Below are 18,795 nucleotides of genomic sequence, written 5' to 3'. Positions count from 1 at the left end.
AGTAGCCAGCCTCGAAAGCAACTAATGTCCTTCCTCTGCTAACATAAGAGTATTGGGACAGTCCTGGGAAAGTACAAAAGTTCCCCATCATCTACAGAATAAGGGGAAAGTTTACTACAAAAGGCCCTAAGGAGAAAATGTAAATAAGCTCAGTACAGTGCTGGACGTTAAATGGTGAGCATTTGTTGACAGTTCTTAAGCAAAATAATTCAACTAACCAGACACAATGGCATGCTCCCACTGAGTGGTCTAATCTGTCTCAGGCACAGGTCAGACTAGGCAGTTGTTCTATGCTTTGTATCTTTAACTTAGCATGTGCTGTGAGAAAGAAGGGGTGAAAGGAGGGACTCGGCCATGCCACAATCCCCTTCCTCGAGTCCTCTGTGCACCAGGATCCTGGTGTTTTCAAGCCAACCAATCTGGGGACTCAGGAGTGGTGTGTGGCTCCTAGCTCTGTACACCTGTACACTAGTACACTACCTACTGTGTCAGAGAGGCTGGGGCCTAAGTTGGCTGTTAAAACCTTAATAAACTCAAAAGCATCATCCTGCAACCTTCAAAACAGGGGCCATTAACCTAATTTGCAAAGAAGTGTACTTTGTTTTAAGCAAGAGTAAAAGAGGTTAACAACATAACTGAAGAACCCAAGACTAAGAACTTTTTTTTTTTTTTTGAGAGGTTTTTGCTATAGGGCGCGTGCGCTGGCCAGAGAGAAAGCAGGAGAAACCACACACACCCGCCCCCCGGCCCCAGCGGGGATGGCCAGGCCTCAATCCCTTCTCCATTCTCCTCTCGAGATCTAGGGCATGCACGCACATGCGCCCAGTGTGAGTTTAAGCCCCCGGGTTCGGACACGAACCACAGTCGACTAAATGGGAGTTCAGCGACATAGCCATTACGCCAATTGCTGGTCCCAACTAAGAACGTTTTCTACAAGCACAAACACCCACACTTTTAACTTTCCTTGTAACATCAAAGCTAGAAATAATCTACAGAAAGTAAAATAGTCCAAACAGGAAAACTTCGGCTGTTAACAATGAGTAGGGGCCAGTCCCATAGACTAGTGGCTAAGGAACCAGATCCCACATGTTTGACCAGTTTGAACCCCAGCTCTAGCAGCTTGAAAAACACACTGGGCACATGTGTATGCTAGCCCAAAATCCCAACAAGATGGAGAATACAGGAAATTGCAATGAGACTACTTCCCACTGTGGGGGGAGAGGGTGTTCTCCATCTATGGTGAGCATACACACCATCTAATAAAAAATTAAAAAATCAGAGGCCCAGCCATGACATACAGGTAGCACCACCCATGAGACTAGAAACCACATGGAGGCCTGCATTCAGTTTCCAAAGGCACCTGTACTAACTGGGCCCTGGAGCAGGAAGATGAGAGTCCCTGTCAAAAACTTCACTCCCTTGCTTTATGCAAAAGAAAGAGATTTGTGTTTTCTATGTGCTAACATGAAAATATCTAGGCTGGGAACCAGCAGTTAGTGTAATGGCTATGTTGCTGGACTCCCACGTAGTCAGCTGCGGTTCGCGTCCTGGACCTGGTAGCTTAGAACTCACGCCGGGCGCATGTGCGTGCGTGCCCAAGACCCTGAGAGGAGAATGGAGAAGGGATTGCGGCGTGACCATCCCTCCTGGGGGGTGATTTCTCACTTTCTGTTTCTATGTCTCTCTCTGGCGAGCGCATGTGCCCTATAGCAAAAACCTCTCAAAAAAAAAAAAAAAAAATCTAGGCTGTGCTGGCAAAAAACACTGCCAAATTGCTATAAAAGTCCTTAGGGAGTATTGTCACATGTATCTTGGAATCACAAAAAACAAGAGGGAATAGGGACCTTTAAGTTGGATAGTAGCTCTCATTTTTTTTTTTAGTTATTTATTTATTTAAACTTGACCAGAGAGGGACAGAGTGAGAGAGGGAAAGTGAGTGAGAGGTGGGGAGTGGGGGGGGGGGCGCGAAAAAGCAAAAGCAAACCACCAGGTCCAGGACTCAAACCACAGTCAGCAGTCAACCACGTCAGAGTCCAGAGCCCTTAGCCACCACGCTACCTACCAGCCACTCTCACTTGTTAAGAACAATATAGGGCTAATTATGAGGAGCCTCAATGATTGAAATGTGAATAAAAACCATGAAAACAAATGTTCTAAAAATGTAGGCTTTTTTATTCAGTTAGAGGTAGACAGATGAACATGGAAGGCTGTCCCATTTAACTTGCCCAAATTTCATATTCCACTTCATTCATCCATCCCACGCTGCCAGAAATAATCTTAAAGAAATAATCAAGACTGCCAAAAGGCTTTTCTCTTCCTACTTCTTTTTTAGCAATAATAGTCAATGAATTGCTCGCAAAGAAGTTACTACTAACTTAAATTCTCACTGTGCCCAAAGGACCTGGGGTTCCTCCAAGAAGTTCCCATATAAGTCAATAGAACCTGTCACTACTGACAGGAGGGCAGAGTACCAACAGCTCTATTTCTCTAGGAGACTAAAGGGAAGCTGCGGTGACATCTTGTTGTTAAATCCCTGTGCTGTGTTAGGGCGGAAGCTGGTGAAACCCACAAAACAGAGCACTCTGTCAAATGGCTCTTTATGGTTGTTTTAAAAAAAATAAATCACAAGTTATCTTCAGCGACAACATTAAACATAATGGAATTGAAGCCTGATACAAAAAGTAGAGAAATATGTACAGGAATTCACAGCCCAAAAGGAAAGGGAACCCCAGTAGGAACCAGTGGAAACCAGGTTATTTTACATAGCTAATTTTGAGACAAATCAGGTTTAGCACAAAAGCAATTATAGCACAAGTAACACTTCCCCTCCCACAGCTCCCTGTAAAAGACTCGTCGGTCTTCAGTAAGGTCTTCAGTAACACTGCTATTGTTCTTCCAAGGGAGCAGGAAAGAGCGAGGTGGTCCCAAACATTGACACGAGTTTTCATCTTTGACAGCTTCACGCTTTGAGGATGACGAATTTGAAAACTGCCATGATAGCAGCACTGATGACGCCAGAAATGGGGACTGTGACAAACCAGGCCATAAAAATGTTGCGAAAGAGTCGCCAGTCAACAGCCTTCTTGGATCGGAGCCAGCCAACTGATACCACAGAGCCCACCTAGAAGGGAAGCAGACCAAGTGACCTGGTTACTAGTGCCAACGACATTCTGGTAAGCAGACACCTGAGGCTATTTAAGCAAGAAGCCTCAGACGACTGGACAAGATCATTTTCAGGAAAGCTGGTTTATAACAGGTTGAGTTTACTCATGAGAAGATGAAGGCAATATAAACATGCAATTATTAATCTGTGCTAATTGTGGTAAAATAGGAGAACATCACGTCCCTTTTTGAGCTAGCAGTTTAGTGAACATGTACTGCATCTAATCATAAATTAAGTTCTAAGTTTTCCAAAGATCCTTGAAGGAGTGGCTGACATTACCTAATCTATGACTGCCTGGAGACATCCTGGTAGAAAAAGAATGACTCAGCAGGCTCCATGAGGGGCCAGGAGGCCTCAAACAACCTAAGACTTAATGCTTCTCAGGAGTTCAATCCTGAGAGGTCGTAAATATATACACTATCTGCAAATAAACTGCCATCGCAACGAGACTTGTTAAAATCAGGGTTCAGCCACAGCTGGAAGCAAATACCTATCTTGCCAGAATTTCACCGCTGGCTAGCGTATTAGCACACACTCAAACTACTCTGAATGGCTTCCACAAAGAACCTAACAGTGCTTAGTAGAAAGTTTGATTTTTTTTTCCTATTTGCTAAGGGGGATGTGCACTTGCTGGGGGAGGAAGGAGAGAAAATGAGAAAGCACCCCCCATGGAGGCTGGCCAGACCACTATCCCTTCTTCTCCATTTCTCCTTCAAGGAGACACACACGTGTACCCAGCATGCTTTTCAAGCTGTGGGAGCCAGGAATCAAGCCATGAACTTGGTCATATGGACTCTAGCCACCTTAATCACATGCCACTGGCTGGCCAAAGAAATTATGACTCTTGAGATTAAACAAACAAACAAAAAAATTAAAAAGCAATTGTAATGAAAGATTAAGTAACAAAGAAAAAGGTTAGTAGCCAGAAATCATAGCACGGTCTACATTAAGGAACTTTCCCATCTTCTGAAGAGAATATGTACTTTAATGCTTACAAATCAGAACAGGCACAAGAATTTATAAAATGTAAGCCTTTATTCTTGTAGTCACTTCTAAACTTGTGAATTCTTTAAGACTCAACTGAACAAACTTTCTAAATCAAAGTACCAGAGAAGTAAAATTAAAAACCTTACGTATTACTAGAACCATTCAGAAGGTAAACACTGCATATAATTACACTTACTTTACAATGTGTTGTACTGATGGGAAGGCCAATATTTGAAGCAATTACCACAGTGAGGGCAGATGCCAGTTCAATACTGAAGCCACTAAGACACAAAAAGATTCTTGTCAAGAATTTAGCTTGATTTTTTTGGATAAGCTCACACTACTTCAAATTAACAAAAACCTGCTTCGTTCCACTGAGTGACAAAACGTCCAGAGATCTTGATTTGCTACAACTCCTGAAATCTACTTTAAAATCAGAAAATGAGACTCTTCCTTTCCCTATTCTCTAACATTTGAAATTTTAAGTTCTTCTGGAAGCCCATTATGCACTTTAATTTTCAAAAATTTGATAAACATCAGCCTTAGCTGAAAGTAAAGACAAATATAAGCAAAATATACCTAGTTATTCATTCTCAGCACACATACCTTTCTCATAAGATATTTTAAGAGACCTCTGGAACTGAATGTGTAAACGTCTGTTTAAGTGCCCCCCAAAATTAAATAAATAAAACCTAAAAAGTTTACACAACAATGAGAACTATACCAACTTAGTTATTTTAATTCAAGATATTCGAATGTCAGCATTATACAGTATTATCTCTTTAAGAGAATGAGCGTTAGCCACTAATTTCCGCACTCACCTGGAGGGTGTGATTGGTGTCAGGTCCTTTCCCATGGTCTGGATAACTCTTCTTCCCCATACCCACAGACCAGTACAGATACCAACACCACCATAAAGTAAAAGCCAAATTCGTGTTGCCACTTTTGAAGAAACTTCTCCTCTGTCATAAACCAGATATAAAGCAACCAGAGGACCGATGGCATTGCTGCAAGAAAAGAGGGCAAAGATGACTTTTCAGGCAGAGCTACTAAGGTTCAGTTTATTAAGTGACTTACTAGGTTATCTAAGGAATAGCTTCAAGCTCATTTAGCAAACACACCTATAAACAACTCCCCAACATACACAACAGAAGAGAACATTCTTTGGCTCCGATGAACAGCTTACAAACCACACAACTAAAGTTAGGCCCTAGAGTCATTCTGCAGGGTAGTAACTGAAACCCCACAATTTACTACTATAAGAACTAGATTCTGTAGTGATAGACAAAAGGCTTCTCTGTGCAAGAAACTGGTTTATATTTATCAACTACAGAAACAGTGAGATTTTATTGTGTTACTTATCAAGTCAATAACTGCTATTTTCTCATCCTTTCTTTTCTCATCTCTGTCCTGCTCATGGTATGAGTACCACTACCACAAGTACAGGACTATAAAAAGATAAGCTGATTTAAAAATAGTCTGTAATGCCAAGATTCAAGTCAACTGACCTGACGTCATTGCCACCGTGGGCAAATGACCCAAAGCAGGCTGTGAGGATTTGCAGGAATTGGAATAGGAGAGAGACTTCAGGCTTGTCCTGGTCGTACCATTCTTCTAAAGAGCCGTTACTTCCTTTTCTGTCTCCCAGACCCATCTCTGCCTTGACACTCATGTCTATCTCAGAGGCCGAGTGAAGGTCAGACACAGCATTGCAGTAACTGGTGTAACTGTCCATTCGGATTCGCTTCTTGGTGTCTGCGGTGGGCCATGTCAGCTTCTCCATTTCTTCACCCTTCTGTTCACCTTCTTTGGCACGGAATGAATCCAAAGGCATGCCACATATTGCCATGGTGTAGGATGTATAGCTGTTATTGCGCCTCAAAGGTTTGTCGCCAGAGTCTCCCATGCAGTCTCCCACCTTGGCAAGATGCAGTTTATGGAGCAGCTCTTTGTACAAGCCAGAATCTTTGTGCACGGTATGATACTGATAGTGGCCACTGGAGTTGATCTGGTTGCTGACGACTTGATTAAACTGAACAAGGTTCCCATTAGGTAACTGCACTGCACCTAGCCAAGACCAAAAAGGTAGCCTTCAATACAAAGGGCATCGATTCTAAAAGAGCCAGCCTCCTCAGCCCTTCAGATACCAAGCAGAACTCCAGGGACTGACTCACCATTCATGGAGCCATCTATGTTGGTTTCCTCTTTCAGGTCAATGCTGGGGAGCCTCTCTCGCTCTGGAGCTTCCTCCAAGTCTCCAAGTTTGAATGAGACAGTCCTCTCTTCCACCACAGCCCGGAGCGGTGCAGTGGCAGACCCTACCTCAGAAATAGGACTCCTGCTTTCATTATCACTGAGGGACAACTTTGTTTCTTCATGGTCTTCTTTCAAGCTATTCTTTTTTTCCATTAAAGGACTTTCTGAAGGACTGGATTTTATCTCTCCTGGAGGAAAAAAGGTTTTTTTTTGTTTTGTTTTTGACAATATTATACCTTATTCCCTATTGCCCCCTTTTTCTCCTACCCCAAAAATCCACCTCAAAATAAGAGCATATGTGGTCTTCAACTAAAATTCTGGGTAATTTTCCTGCTGGTTTTATACTTGCCAGCAACGTATCTCTCACATGGGAACAAACCAGGAATGCAGAAATCCTCTAAGGGTTCACAAACTTTTTCTGTGAAGGCCCAGCTGGGAAATATTTTGTTTTTTGTGGGCTATGTTACCTATTTTTACAACCCTTTACAAAAGTAAAAATGTTTCTTGGCTCCCTGTCAACTCACTCTAGTGAAAGGTTGGTCAAGCATGGGACTGATAAAGGGCTGAAATACAAACTGTACCTAATTTATGTTCTTTAAAAAAAAAAAATCTCAAGCCAGTCCACAGTGTAGTGATTAAGGCAGCTGGATCTGACAGACAGACTGCACTATTACAAGTCCTAGACTTGATGGCTTGAGAAACACACTGGGCACGTGTGCACGCACTCAAATCTCGAAATAGGGAGATGGAGAAGGGAGTGGGACTTGACCATTCGTTGTGATGGCTGCTTTCTCACTTCCTATCTCTCCCTGGCAAGTGCATGCACCCTCTGGCTAACTAAAATAAGAAAGCAGTGTCCTAAACTTAAGTCCAGGAGTTCAAGCAAATATTTAATTGCAAATGTAGGCAACTAAAGATGACTTTTTTTTATTTTGGAGAGGTTTTTTTGCTATAGGGCACATGCGCTCCCCCAGGAAGACAGAGACAGACAGAAAGCGAGAAATCACCCCCCAGGGAGGATGGCCATGCCGCAATTCCTTCTCCTACAATCTCCTCTCAGGATCTTGGGCACGCACGCACACCTGGCCTGAGTTTAAGCAACCGGGTCTGGGATCTGAACCACAGTCGACTACATGGGAGTCCAGCGACATAGCCATTACGCTGACTGCTGGTCCCCTAAAGATGACTTTTAATTTCCACTCCTATAAAACAAAAAGATATGCCTGATGGTTCTAAGGTTCATGACCAGCCAGGAGTATTTTCTGCCTCTCAAGCTAGTGCTCAGTATGTTGACCTGCCCAGTCACCTCAGACAAACTACCCACATTAAAGCAAGATTCATCTAATCTTTTCCCAGACAGAGAGAAAAAGGAGGGCAGCAAGTCCTGAAAGCCTCGTTCCCACTGTGCCCTCGGCACAGCCAGACCAGCAGAGCCTCTCGCAGGCTCCCTGGATCAGCTGTGGTGACACAGCATTCTTCCAAATGCTACTGCGGTCTGTGCAGTGCTCAGCTTCTAAAGAATGAATTTAATCTAACCTCATATTTGCACAGATAAAAAGGATAAAAGATAATTTTTAAAAAATACCTTAGCCACAAAAAAAGAGAAATACAAGATCTTACTTGGTATTTAATTATACTATGCTAACATGTAACAGTCCCAACAATTCCTTCACTTAACACTTGAAAATGTTTACTTTTAGAATGTGCTATAATCCGAACACAAATACAATGCGTATTTGTATGTGTGTCTGCCCTGTACAGTATGTGTTATATCTAATACCATATGTGTACATGGACTGCCCCCGTGCGCAGCGGTTAAGCACCATGCATAAGGAGTATCCCATATGGTCAACCACGGTTTGAATCTAGGCCCTGATGGCTTGAAAAATATGCCCAGCATGTGTGCGTGTAAAGCCCCAAATCCTTGCTCCTAGGATGGAAAAATGGAGGAAAAAGGATTGCAACATGAACCATACTCCATTAGGGAGTACTTTTTCTTAGCTTCAGCAATTTAAAAAAAAAAAAAAGTGTACAGTACATATATAGTATATGTATAGCTAAGGTCGAATATACACATTAGACCTAGCTTTGTCTAAATGTGAAATTAAACACACAACTAGTTGAGGCAAATATTTCCCCAAAAGATATTTTATATCTACCCCCCCTTATTTTTCAATAAGATATCCTCATACTTCCAAATTAATGTAGGCTATGTTTTCCTTATTTATCACATCACTGGCAACTGACCAAAGCACATAAAGAATATTCTTGTAAACTTCATCTGAGGTCATTTAAGTCCATGTATAAGAAACTCATATACTCAAATTTCATTTTAAAAATCTCTTACTTTGCCAGTCTTTCTAAATAGCGGTTTTACAGGTGGACAAGCAAGAATAAGCACAACATTACAAGTTAAACTTAGCTGCTACAAGGCATTACTTACGTTCAATTTTTCTCTTCATCCTGGGACATACAAAGAACCAGACGATAAGGGCACAGAAAACTGCACATCCCACCGAGATGAGGATGGTACCCCACAGAGGAAGTTTGTCAAAGCCCAGCACTAGGAGATAAAATGGTGCATCTTGAAAACCCCAGGGCGAAAGCCCCCTGCAATAATGTGTAAACCCTCCTCTGGGGACTCTGAAGGGTTCCCCAAGCTACCCATCACCCCCGACATCTGCTGCCAGCTCTGACTGTATGGAGTTTACTGCACTAGCAGCAATACAAACCAGGGAGGAAAAGTCAATATTCATCTTAAACGCACACCAACATGGCCCACCTAAACATTTGTTAGGTTCAACTAGCCTAGACTTTCTCACATATTAGCCTTTTCAGTTCACTTTAGAAGACAGTAAGGATCACAATTCTCTGAAAATCTAAACTTGCTATGGAGAGAAAAGCACCCCCACCCCAGCTCCTGATCTTACCTGCCATATAGTACATTTGCACACAGAGACTTATCGTTAAAAAAAAAAAAAAGGTGCCCCAGCAATTACATTTGCCATGCTAATATAATTCTCTGTGAAGTTATTACATCCATTGCTCCATGTCACTAAAATCCTTTAACAAGACTACCTCTTTAAAACAGTTTAAAACTAAGATACAGAAAGCAGGGATATTATTTACTAAAAGTTAAGTTTAAAGAACAGCTTAAACAGTTTTTATCTTTCACAAAGAGAAAGTTTAGCAATAATTTTACTAATTGAGGCAAATAAGCCAGATCTCAAAAAGACCTGTCTACCAATACTTTTCACATGGCTCAAGGATCAGCAATACTAGTCGCCATCTGCTTGTCACGTGCCAAGAACAAAAGCAAAACACTCCGCTACCCCACTTACGTCTAAGTCTTACAAAAGCTGTTACAATGGTCTGCAGTTTACCCAACAAGTTCAGTTACTTGTGCTTTATTTTAACTAGATACTACTTATAAGTTGGAAATTCTATTGCCCCCAGCAATTACTCATCTTTAAAAATCAGATATAAATTGAGATCTCTTCGAAATTACAGTCCTCTATGGGCTGGTCCCATGGCAGAGTTAAGGGAGCCGGATCCCACATGGTTAATCATGCAGTTCAAATCAAGGCCCCTGAGGCTTGAGAAAACACACTAGATATCCTGTCATGCCCCAAATCTCAAAAGGATGGAGAACTGCAAGAAGCTGCAGCATGACCATGCCCCCTTTGGGAGGGGAGGTGCATTCTCACTTCAACCTGTGAGTGCATGTGCCCTCTGAACGAATGTTCTAAAAACTATAGTTTTCTGCTTTAAAATTTGATCACATACATATCACACAAACTAATATATATATATGAAGATAATCCTTATCACAAGTTTGTCTATGTTCCAGGTTAACAGGGGACATGCGACTGGATATTCTTATAAATGATTCCTTAAGGCAGAACAAAAATATCAAAGTTCCTGTTTTCAAAAATGAAGTTTCTAATTTCATTTAACTATGAGCTTTGCTGCTGCCACAGAAACCATGAGTGCTCAGAGCCTCGGGGAAGGCTTTTAGGTTAGTATAAACTCAATTTACAAAGGAAGGAAACTCAACATATAAGCTTTTCACCACCTGGTAGAGTCTAGGAACCCCCTAAGTAAGATCAATATCCTCATCAAGTTGTCTGTTTCCTGATTATCCCAAGGTTAAAAATAAAGACAAGGTTAAAAATATGTAGCCAATTCCAATTTTGCTCAGTGACTTACTACTTCAGAGAAGTTTTAAGAAACAAGTCACAATCCATTACCCAGAAATGAAATCAATTTAGTGGGCCACAAGTGAGTATTAAAAAAACTAAAAAGCCTATTTGAAAACATAAGTGCATGGCACACAGCAATGGCTTCATGACACTCTTCATGTGCCCCCCCCATATATGTGAACACGAACATGCATGTGAGTCCTGAGCAGCAATGCACAATTTCTTCCAGTGAGTCACAGTCAACAGATCAAGTCACTGACTCTGCAGTCACGGCCATCAAGCCAAATGAGCCTATACACCGACACTGCACTGCCCTGACTAACGAGGTAACAAGTTACCCATCTTGTGTAGTCGCAGATTAAACAGAGTGCCATAATTTAATCCGTGCCTTGCCTTAGTCCCAACATTTCACTGTTTATATTCTCACAAATTATTTTTTCCTGTAAGCTGCATGAATTCTTCTTCCAAGTGCACTTAGGCCAGGTGTTAAACATGCCAATTCTTCTCATTCAAGCAGATTCAGGGGAGTAAATTTAGTACTTAGAAGCAAAAGTAGCTCCATTTGGGAGAGAAAAATAATATTCAGCAAACCAGTCCTAAACGACTGATTATTGAAGACCAGATATAGCTAATGACTCTTCAGTAGTTGAGGTATCAATTCCAGTATTTTTAGCATAGATAGAATAAAAGGAAGAAGATATTATCGGTGGATCCTGTGAAGACTAAAGAGGAAAGGTCTGTAGTGATTTAGAATCTGAGCAGGTCTCTTTGGTTGAAAAACTATCTAGGTTAACTCAGCATACACTAGCCTGCAGCCTTCTGAAATGGGCGCAGGCCAGCCACCTTCTAGGAGATTTCAGCCCTGAAAAGCAAAAAGGGGTAAATTGGGCATTTAATGCAAGTTTTGTAAACAACTTTAAATTCACATTTAAATATTTTAGTATGTACTTACACGGTGCTCCAGTATACATGATGGAAAAGAAGTTTATTCCAATTGTGCAGGCATAGAAAACTGGCAAAGCTCGCAAACCATTAGGAACTGGATCTGCCTGTAAAACATAACTAAGATTAATATCTTAAAAGCTAAAAGTTAATCCATCTACACAGAACCTTGGAGGTACCAAAAATTCTTTATTGTAGTCTCCAGAGCCAGCTGGGTTTTTCCTGCATCTGTTCCTCAGGTTTCTCTACGAAGGCTAACTCTACCTGAAGGTTTTGCTGTTCCGGTTTGGTTTTATGCTCTTTATTTTTACTATTACTACTCTTTTTTTTTTTCTTTTTTTAACTTGCTTTAAGACATAAGCTCTCACCAAAGAGGAAGAAAGAGAGAAAGTGAGAATGGATGGATGGCCATGCTACAATCCCTTCTTCATTCTCCTCTCAGGAACTTGGGCACATATGCACACGCTCCTGGCATGTTCAGAACTTGCAGAAAGCCATGTAGGATCCAGCCACTTTAACCAGCACACCACCTTCTGGCCCAGTTTTCTGCTATTTTTAATAACAAGGCTACTTATAATCACTACTAGGAGTAGAAAAAGAGAAAACCACCTGGCTATTTGGAGGGAGAATGTTCCAGGCAGAGCTTATCAGTAAGTGCAAAGGCCCTGAGCCAAAAACGCAATGTTGAAATGATGGCAGTTAGGCCAGTATGACTGAAATGATGAGTCTGACTTACAGTTAATGTGTACCGATGCTACAGGAAAACACCCAAGTCCAACACTTCAAGAATGGGAGGACAGATCTGAATAAATATACAGGAAGGCTAAACTTTAAAGTGTTTGACTAAACGTTTAGTGTTATCAAAATTACAACAGGGAACCAGCAGTTAGCGTAATGGCTATGTCGCTGGACTCCCACGTAGTCGACCGCGGTTCGTGTCCTGAACCCGGTGGCTTAAAAACTCACGCCAGGCGCGTGTGCATGCGTGCCCAAGATCCCAAGAGGAGAATGGAGGAGAAGGGATTGCGGCATGAGCATCCTCCCTGGGGGGCGATTTGTCGCTTTCTGTCTCTAATGTCTCTCTCTGTCTGTCTGGCAAGCGCACGCGCCCTATCGTGAAAAATCTCTCCAGAAAAAAAAAAAAAAAAAAATTACAACAGAAAAATCTTGGAAAAGAGACAAGAAATAAAGATCCAAAAGTGACTTTAACGCTTCTGATAAGAATTTCAAAAGAGGTGGCATGGTGGTTAAGAGCATTGGACTCCCAGATGGCCGACCGTGGTTCAAGTCCCGGATGTGGTGGCTTGCTTTCTCACCCAACCCCCTAACCTGGTCAAAATAAAATAAATAAAATTAAATAAATTTTTTTTTTTTTTAAAAAGAATTAACCAAGAGGGGGACCAGCAGATGGCATAGTGGTTGTGTCACTGGACTTCCACACAATGGACTGCTGTCTGAGTCCCATACCCAGTGGCTTCAAACTCACACCAGGAGCAAGTGCATGTGTGCCCAAAGTCTCAGGAGGAGAAGGGATTGTGGCGTGGCCATCCCCCAGGAGGGTGGTCTTTTGCTTTCTGTCTCCATCTATCTTTCCAGCGAGCACTCATGCACTACAGCAAAAATCTCTCTTAAAAAAAAAAAAAAAAATTAACCAGGAGGTAGGGCTTAAGATCAATGAAAGAGAAGTCTCACAGAGGCGTGCATGGAGTCAGGGTGCCATTCCAAATCAGTGGTCATGGGCCCGTAATGAAATCACAATTTTAACTCTTATCCATTGTTTAAAAGAATGCTAACAAGATAACAAAACAGCCAAGGCTAACACAACAGCCAACAGAATCTACAAACATCCTCGAAAAACTAGGGACAACAATATTATGAATCTGAGGTGTACATTTTTCTAAGGACTATCCAAAGTTTTTAAGAAAATTCTTTTTTTTTCCAGAGGTTTTTGCTATAGGGTATGTGCGCTCGCCAGACAGACAGTGAGAGTCAGAGAGACAGAAAGTGAAAAATCACCCCGTGGGGGATGGCCACACTGCAATCCCTTCACCATTCTCCTTTCGGGATCCTGGGCATGCACACACAAGCACCCGGCCTGAGTTTAAGCCCCCAGGTCCAAGACTTTAACTGCAGTCAACAACATGGGAGTCTAGCAACACAGCCATTACGCCAACTGCCGGTCCCAGAAAATTCTTAAAAAAAAAAAAAATAAAACTAAGATACTCCCCACTCCCAGATGAAAACCTATTAGTTTCTATAGGAACTGTGTGGGGAATACTTAACAGATTTTCAAAGGCTATTTGGTAATACAATACCCACAAACCAAACTGTAATTGACTGTTGATAATTACAAAGAAGCCCATGTGCTTATTTTTCCTTAAAGTCTACTTAAGTATTTCCTGAGGTAAGCAAACAGTAGGAAGGTAGGTAGGTATGAGCTAGGGAATGAAGCCCACTACTACTGTAGTTTATTATGAAATATATACTTGTGGTTTCAAAAAAAAGGGGGACAAAATTCCTGAGAATCTAGAAAAACAGAAGGCTAAAAGGTTTCTCCCTTTCACTTCCTCTCCAGCCTCCTCCCAGTTGCTCCCAAGAGGAAATGAGAGCCAATGACTTTTATGAAAATAACTGCTGTCACCATGATCTATCCTCATCACACTCAACCAACCCTTCACCTGGAAACAATGTGAATGGTAACAGTTACGTGAGATGGAAGAGGTCTTCAAATACCCCATATTCACCAGAGCAGTTTTTTATACATTGGATGTCCCCCAAAGTTTTGTCTAAAAAAAGGGAAGATAGCCTATTAACAGATACATTTACTGTAATTCCAAACAAATGGGAGAATGCTGAAGGCCCCATTTTCTTTTACTAGACTTTAAGTATTCAACAGGAAACCATTTCCCTTCCCCTAATTCTTCTGTTTAAAGCCGCAGTCCTTATGAGGAAGCACTCACCTACATTCTGCCTCTTCCTACTAGATTACCAACACCCTTGGGGGGAAAAAAAAATCAGAAAATAAAAAATTACGGAGGCAGGGGGGCTAGCTGCAGTTGTGCAGGCAGCAGGGCACTGCTGTAGGATGCTGGAGTCACAGAAGAGGCCTGAGTTTGGATCCCAGGTCACCCTGAACATTCCAACTAAGTAAGTGCCTAAGCACTCCTGATCCTGACTGGTTGGGAAACTGGGGAGAGGATATGGACCTTTCTTCTGTCACTCGTGGAAGAAACTTTTTAAAAAAGTGTAGGTACATGGTTAAGAAACAAGCTAGTATGTCTAACTTAAGCTCTCAATAAGACACCTGAAGATAAAAATACCTGGCATGCATTCCTAAAATGAAAGGTTCTGGGTACCTGAAAATCCCTCTTTGTACTCCAGAGCATACCATTTCCCCACCTCCTTTGTGTGCAGGTGAGACCAATGAAGCCTCTCCAGGATCAGAACAATCTGCTTCCCAATAATCAACAAAGTATAAACCTTTAAAAAGCAGGAATCCTGCACAGGAGACCCAGTAATGCTTCAGATTCTCTACTATGTAGCAGGACACAGGGCACTAAGAACACTGAAACATCTGGTCCATGACTACTGGCAAGCCTCCAAGTACTCCCCTCACTATCATACACTACCGTGTGGGCAGTGGAAAGGTAGGTGTTGACATTTTGTTACTGAATAAAACAAACTTGGTTAACATTAACTATTTACTCTTGTACAGATTCTATCAACCTATACAACATAGTTTTAAGATTTGAAATATTATGGCTAGCCAGTGGGATGATGGTTAAGGTGGCTGGATCCCACGTGGTCAACAGCACAATTCGAGTCCCAAACCCTAGAGGCTCGAAAACACGCCGGGCGTGTGTGTGTGTGCATTCCCAAAATTCTGGAAAGAAAACAGAGAAGGGATTGTGGCATGACCATCCCACATGGGGGAAGAAATGATCCCTCACTTTCTGTCTGTTTCTGGCAAGAGCATGTGCCCCGTGGCAAATATTTTTAAAAAGAAAAAAAAAATTGTTTTAAGTGCTAAGCTGCTGGAAAGCAGATGGCATAGAGATTAAGGCGCTAGATCCCACATAGCTAAACCTGTGGGTTCAAGTCCTGGACCTGGTGACCTGAAAAACATGCCGAGTGCAGGTGCATGCCCAAAATCTTGAGAGGAGAATGGAGAAGGAATTGTGGTCTGGCCACCTCCCCTAGGGCGAGATTTCTCTCTCTCTCTCTCTGGCGCGTACATGTGCCTGATGACAAAAAAAAAAAAAAAAAAAAAAAAAAATCTATATATAAAAAAAAGTGTTAAACTGTATGTTCTGCCACAGTCAGGCTTTGGGGAATAGTGATTAGTGAATCACTTCACTAGTCACAAATTTCTACAGAAGAGGCATAAATCCTTCCCTAGAGAAACTTAAAACTAGACCAAACAAGTAAGTCTGAATACATTCTTACCTCTAGGGACTAAGCCACCTATCTCCCTTCACTCAGATTTCTACTGTACAGGGGCATTTTTTTAAATATTACAATGGACCGTTAAGAGCCACTTGCCTTAGAAAAAGGACAACTTTGTTTCCTGAGAAAAATACATCGATTCTTACTGTAACTCTGTCCAATATAAACATAATCCCTTGTTGTCTACATTTATTTTGGGGCCAGCATCAGACTTCTTGATAAAAGAAATGCTATAGGGTCCCACAAAAGGGATTTTCAAGTGGACAGGAAATTAAAGGTCTCCTTGATTCTTCCTACGGGGTAGGGAGGAAAAAGGAAAAAACTACCTCAACTAGTTCTTTTTACCTACTCTGAGAAACTGAAGTCAAGCCTCTGTGGAAGGTAAAATTCTCATCTAGAAGGTTATAACGTAGTTATGACAATACTGTTGAGACCAATTTAACTGGCACTTAAACAGAATCACATGCAGGGCCAAAAGATGACATGGAAGTTGGGGCATTGGATCCCACATGACTGGCTTCACAGTCCCAGACCTGGTAGCTTGAGACTCATATATGCACGTACATACCCAAAAAGGAGGAGTGGAGAAGAGATTGTGGCATGGTCATCTCCCCTGGAGAGTGACTCTTCATCCCCCACCACCCTCCACCCCCATCTCTCTCTGGTGTGCACACACACCCCAGTCAGTGATTGGTGACTGGTCTGATGCTGAAGCCAAACAGGAAGGCCCAGTGTCAGATTCCCAATCTTTCCTTTTAGGAGAGATATCTGCTATATGGTGCGTGTGCTTGCCAGAGCAAGCGAGCGAGCAAGTGAGCAAGCAAGCGAGCGAGAGAAATCACCCTCCAGGGAAAATGGTCAATGCCACAATCCCTTCTCCTCACTTCTCACAAAATTTTGGGCACACATGCCCATGCGTCCAGCATGAATATAAACTGACCGATCCAGGACTCAAACCTCAGTTGACTACGTGGGAGTTCAGCGACATAACCCTTAAGTCATCTGCTGGTCCCCAGATTCCCAGTCTATCATGGCAGACTGGGAAGTTCCAGGGAAGATCACAGCATAGCAGGACCAGCTGGACGTCCGTTTCTCTCTCACAAAAAAAAAGAAAAAAAGCCAAAGAAATAAAGAAAAAGCCAAAAGAGATATTGTTACTTGTTGAACCCCAGACTTCCGACTCAAAATGGTCTGACCAGAACAGTGGTTTAGATAAAGCAGTGATCTGTATATAGCTAGATAAAACTACCCTAACTAAATTTCCTTTACTTTTTTATTCCCAGTCTCTTCTGCTTCTTGACACACTCATTCAATTTTCCTCCCTAAACGTCCTCTAGAGTATTAAAAACTCACTTCTTTCAGAGAACTACACAATGAATAAGAAGTGCACAGAACAAAGAACTTTTCTAACTTTCAAGGCTGCACATCCCACACTCCAATCACATTTGCAAGATCACCACTGGGTTTGCATAAAAATAGGTGTGACCCCATGAGAGTCAAGTGGGGGAGAGAAAAAGATTACCTTACGGAGGATGAATGCACGAACAAGGAAGAATAAGATTCCGGACATAATACCAGACAGCAGTGGAGAGACGAACCAAGACATCACTAGAATAGAACACATTAAAAAAAAAAAAAGTCAACTACTGAAAATCAAGAGCAAAAACACCTTACATGTTTACACTCTATTTTTAAAACTCTTAAGTCTGTCCCTCAATTTTATACTGTATTCTCCCACATACATAACCTGACAATAAACATATGACAAAATTTAAGAAGCCATTCAGAATTAAAACATACCAATTTTTATCAGCTCAGACCACTTGACACCCTTCTGCCCATGTGCCACGAGGGAAAAACCAATGGTTGCACCAACAATACAATGGGTCCCAGAAATGGGCAGCTTCAAAAATGAAGCCACTAGTTGCCACACAGCAGAGCCTGGAACACAATCAAGTTTAATTAAGTAAATTCCATTATGTAAGCAATGCATTCCAAAGAAAATAATCCAGAAGGTACAGATTATGGAACCACTCATGATACAAATCTGCTCACCCACCACTAAGAGGACAACACATAAAATAAATAAAAACCAACAAGAAACTTACCAAACATAGCACTGACTGAGCCGGCCATCAGGTCCGTCGAGTTGTATATCTCCACGTCAATCAGGCCCTTCCTGATAGTTTCGCTCACTTTGGCCCCCAGTAAGACCGAGCCCACGGTTTCAAAGATGCTAGCTAGGATGCAGGCTTGCTTGAGGGTCACTACACCTGAGCCCACAGCTGTACCAAACGAATTTGCTACATCATTGGCTCCCACAGAGAATGCCAAGACAAATGCAATAACGAAGCCCAGGATGAGCATCCATAGGTGGTTCGGTGAACTAGAAGCAGCAGTAGCAGCGATAGTACTGGTGATCATCAGCGTTGCTACGGTAGATGCCATTCTACAGTAGTGGTTGTTTTTAATTAACAAGAGAATTACTGCGCGGCTTTCAAGATGTGTAAACAGAATATGAGGTATCAAAAATGCTATAATAAATAATATATATTATATAAAATTAAATACTGTAAACCACGGCACAGAAACCGAGCTGGGGAGTTACTGCTATACGCTGCGTATGGGCGTCTGTTGTCTGGGGTTTCTTTGGCTCTGGAGGGCTAAAAGCACGGAGCAGAATTCCATGGCGGGGAAGAGAAAGGACGCAAGTTCATCCTGGGTGAATGGGGAGAAAACAACAATAGCGGCGCAGCCCTGCAGGCCAGCCGGCCCCGCACCGGCCCGGCCCTCCGCCCA

At 42.1% G+C, this 18,795-nt stretch overlaps 1 protein-coding gene across 3 annotated transcripts; it reads right to left on the bottom strand.

Moving 5' to 3' along the window:
• Nucleotides 1–2,151: 2,151 nt before the first annotated feature.
• SLC20A1 (solute carrier family 20 member 1) lies at nt 2,152–18,753 on the bottom strand. 3 transcript variants are annotated; one of them, XM_006156654.3, is made up of 10 exons: nt 18,105–18,737; nt 17,797–17,937; nt 17,519–17,604; nt 11,561–11,657; nt 8,850–8,969; nt 6,325–6,594; nt 5,659–6,217; nt 4,972–5,157; nt 4,347–4,431; nt 2,152–3,121 (listed from the first exon to the last, which is right to left on the bottom strand). In XM_006156654.3, exons 1-10 carry the CDS (start codon nt 18,442–18,444, stop codon nt 2,960–2,962), a joined length of 2,046 nt encoding a protein of 681 aa, XP_006156716.1. In that variant the 5' UTR covers nt 18,445–18,737; the 3' UTR covers nt 2,152–2,959. The 3 variants fall into 3 exon arrangements, with proteins under 3 accessions (XP_006156716.1, XP_027630800.1, XP_006156717.1); XM_027774999.1 differs by lacking the exons at nt 11,561–11,657; nt 17,519–17,604; nt 17,797–17,937; nt 18,105–18,737 and adding an exon at nt 11,412–11,441; XM_006156655.3 differs by lacking the exons at nt 2,152–3,121; nt 4,347–4,431; nt 4,972–5,157; ... (1 more) ...; nt 6,325–6,594; nt 8,850–8,969 and adding an exon at nt 11,403–11,470 and having other exon boundaries at nt 18,105–18,753.
• Between the last annotated feature and the right edge of the window lie 42 nt (nt 18,754–18,795).

This window comes from Tupaia chinensis, unplaced genomic scaffold (genome assembly GCF_000334495.1).
Source record: "Tupaia chinensis unplaced genomic scaffold, TupChi_1.0 Scaffold000511_1, whole genome shotgun sequence".
Taxonomy (NCBI): domain Eukaryota; kingdom Metazoa; phylum Chordata; class Mammalia; order Scandentia; family Tupaiidae; genus Tupaia; species Tupaia belangeri.
The sequence above is the reverse complement of the archived record's forward strand: the minus strand, read 5'-3'. Positions and strand labels throughout refer to the sequence as shown.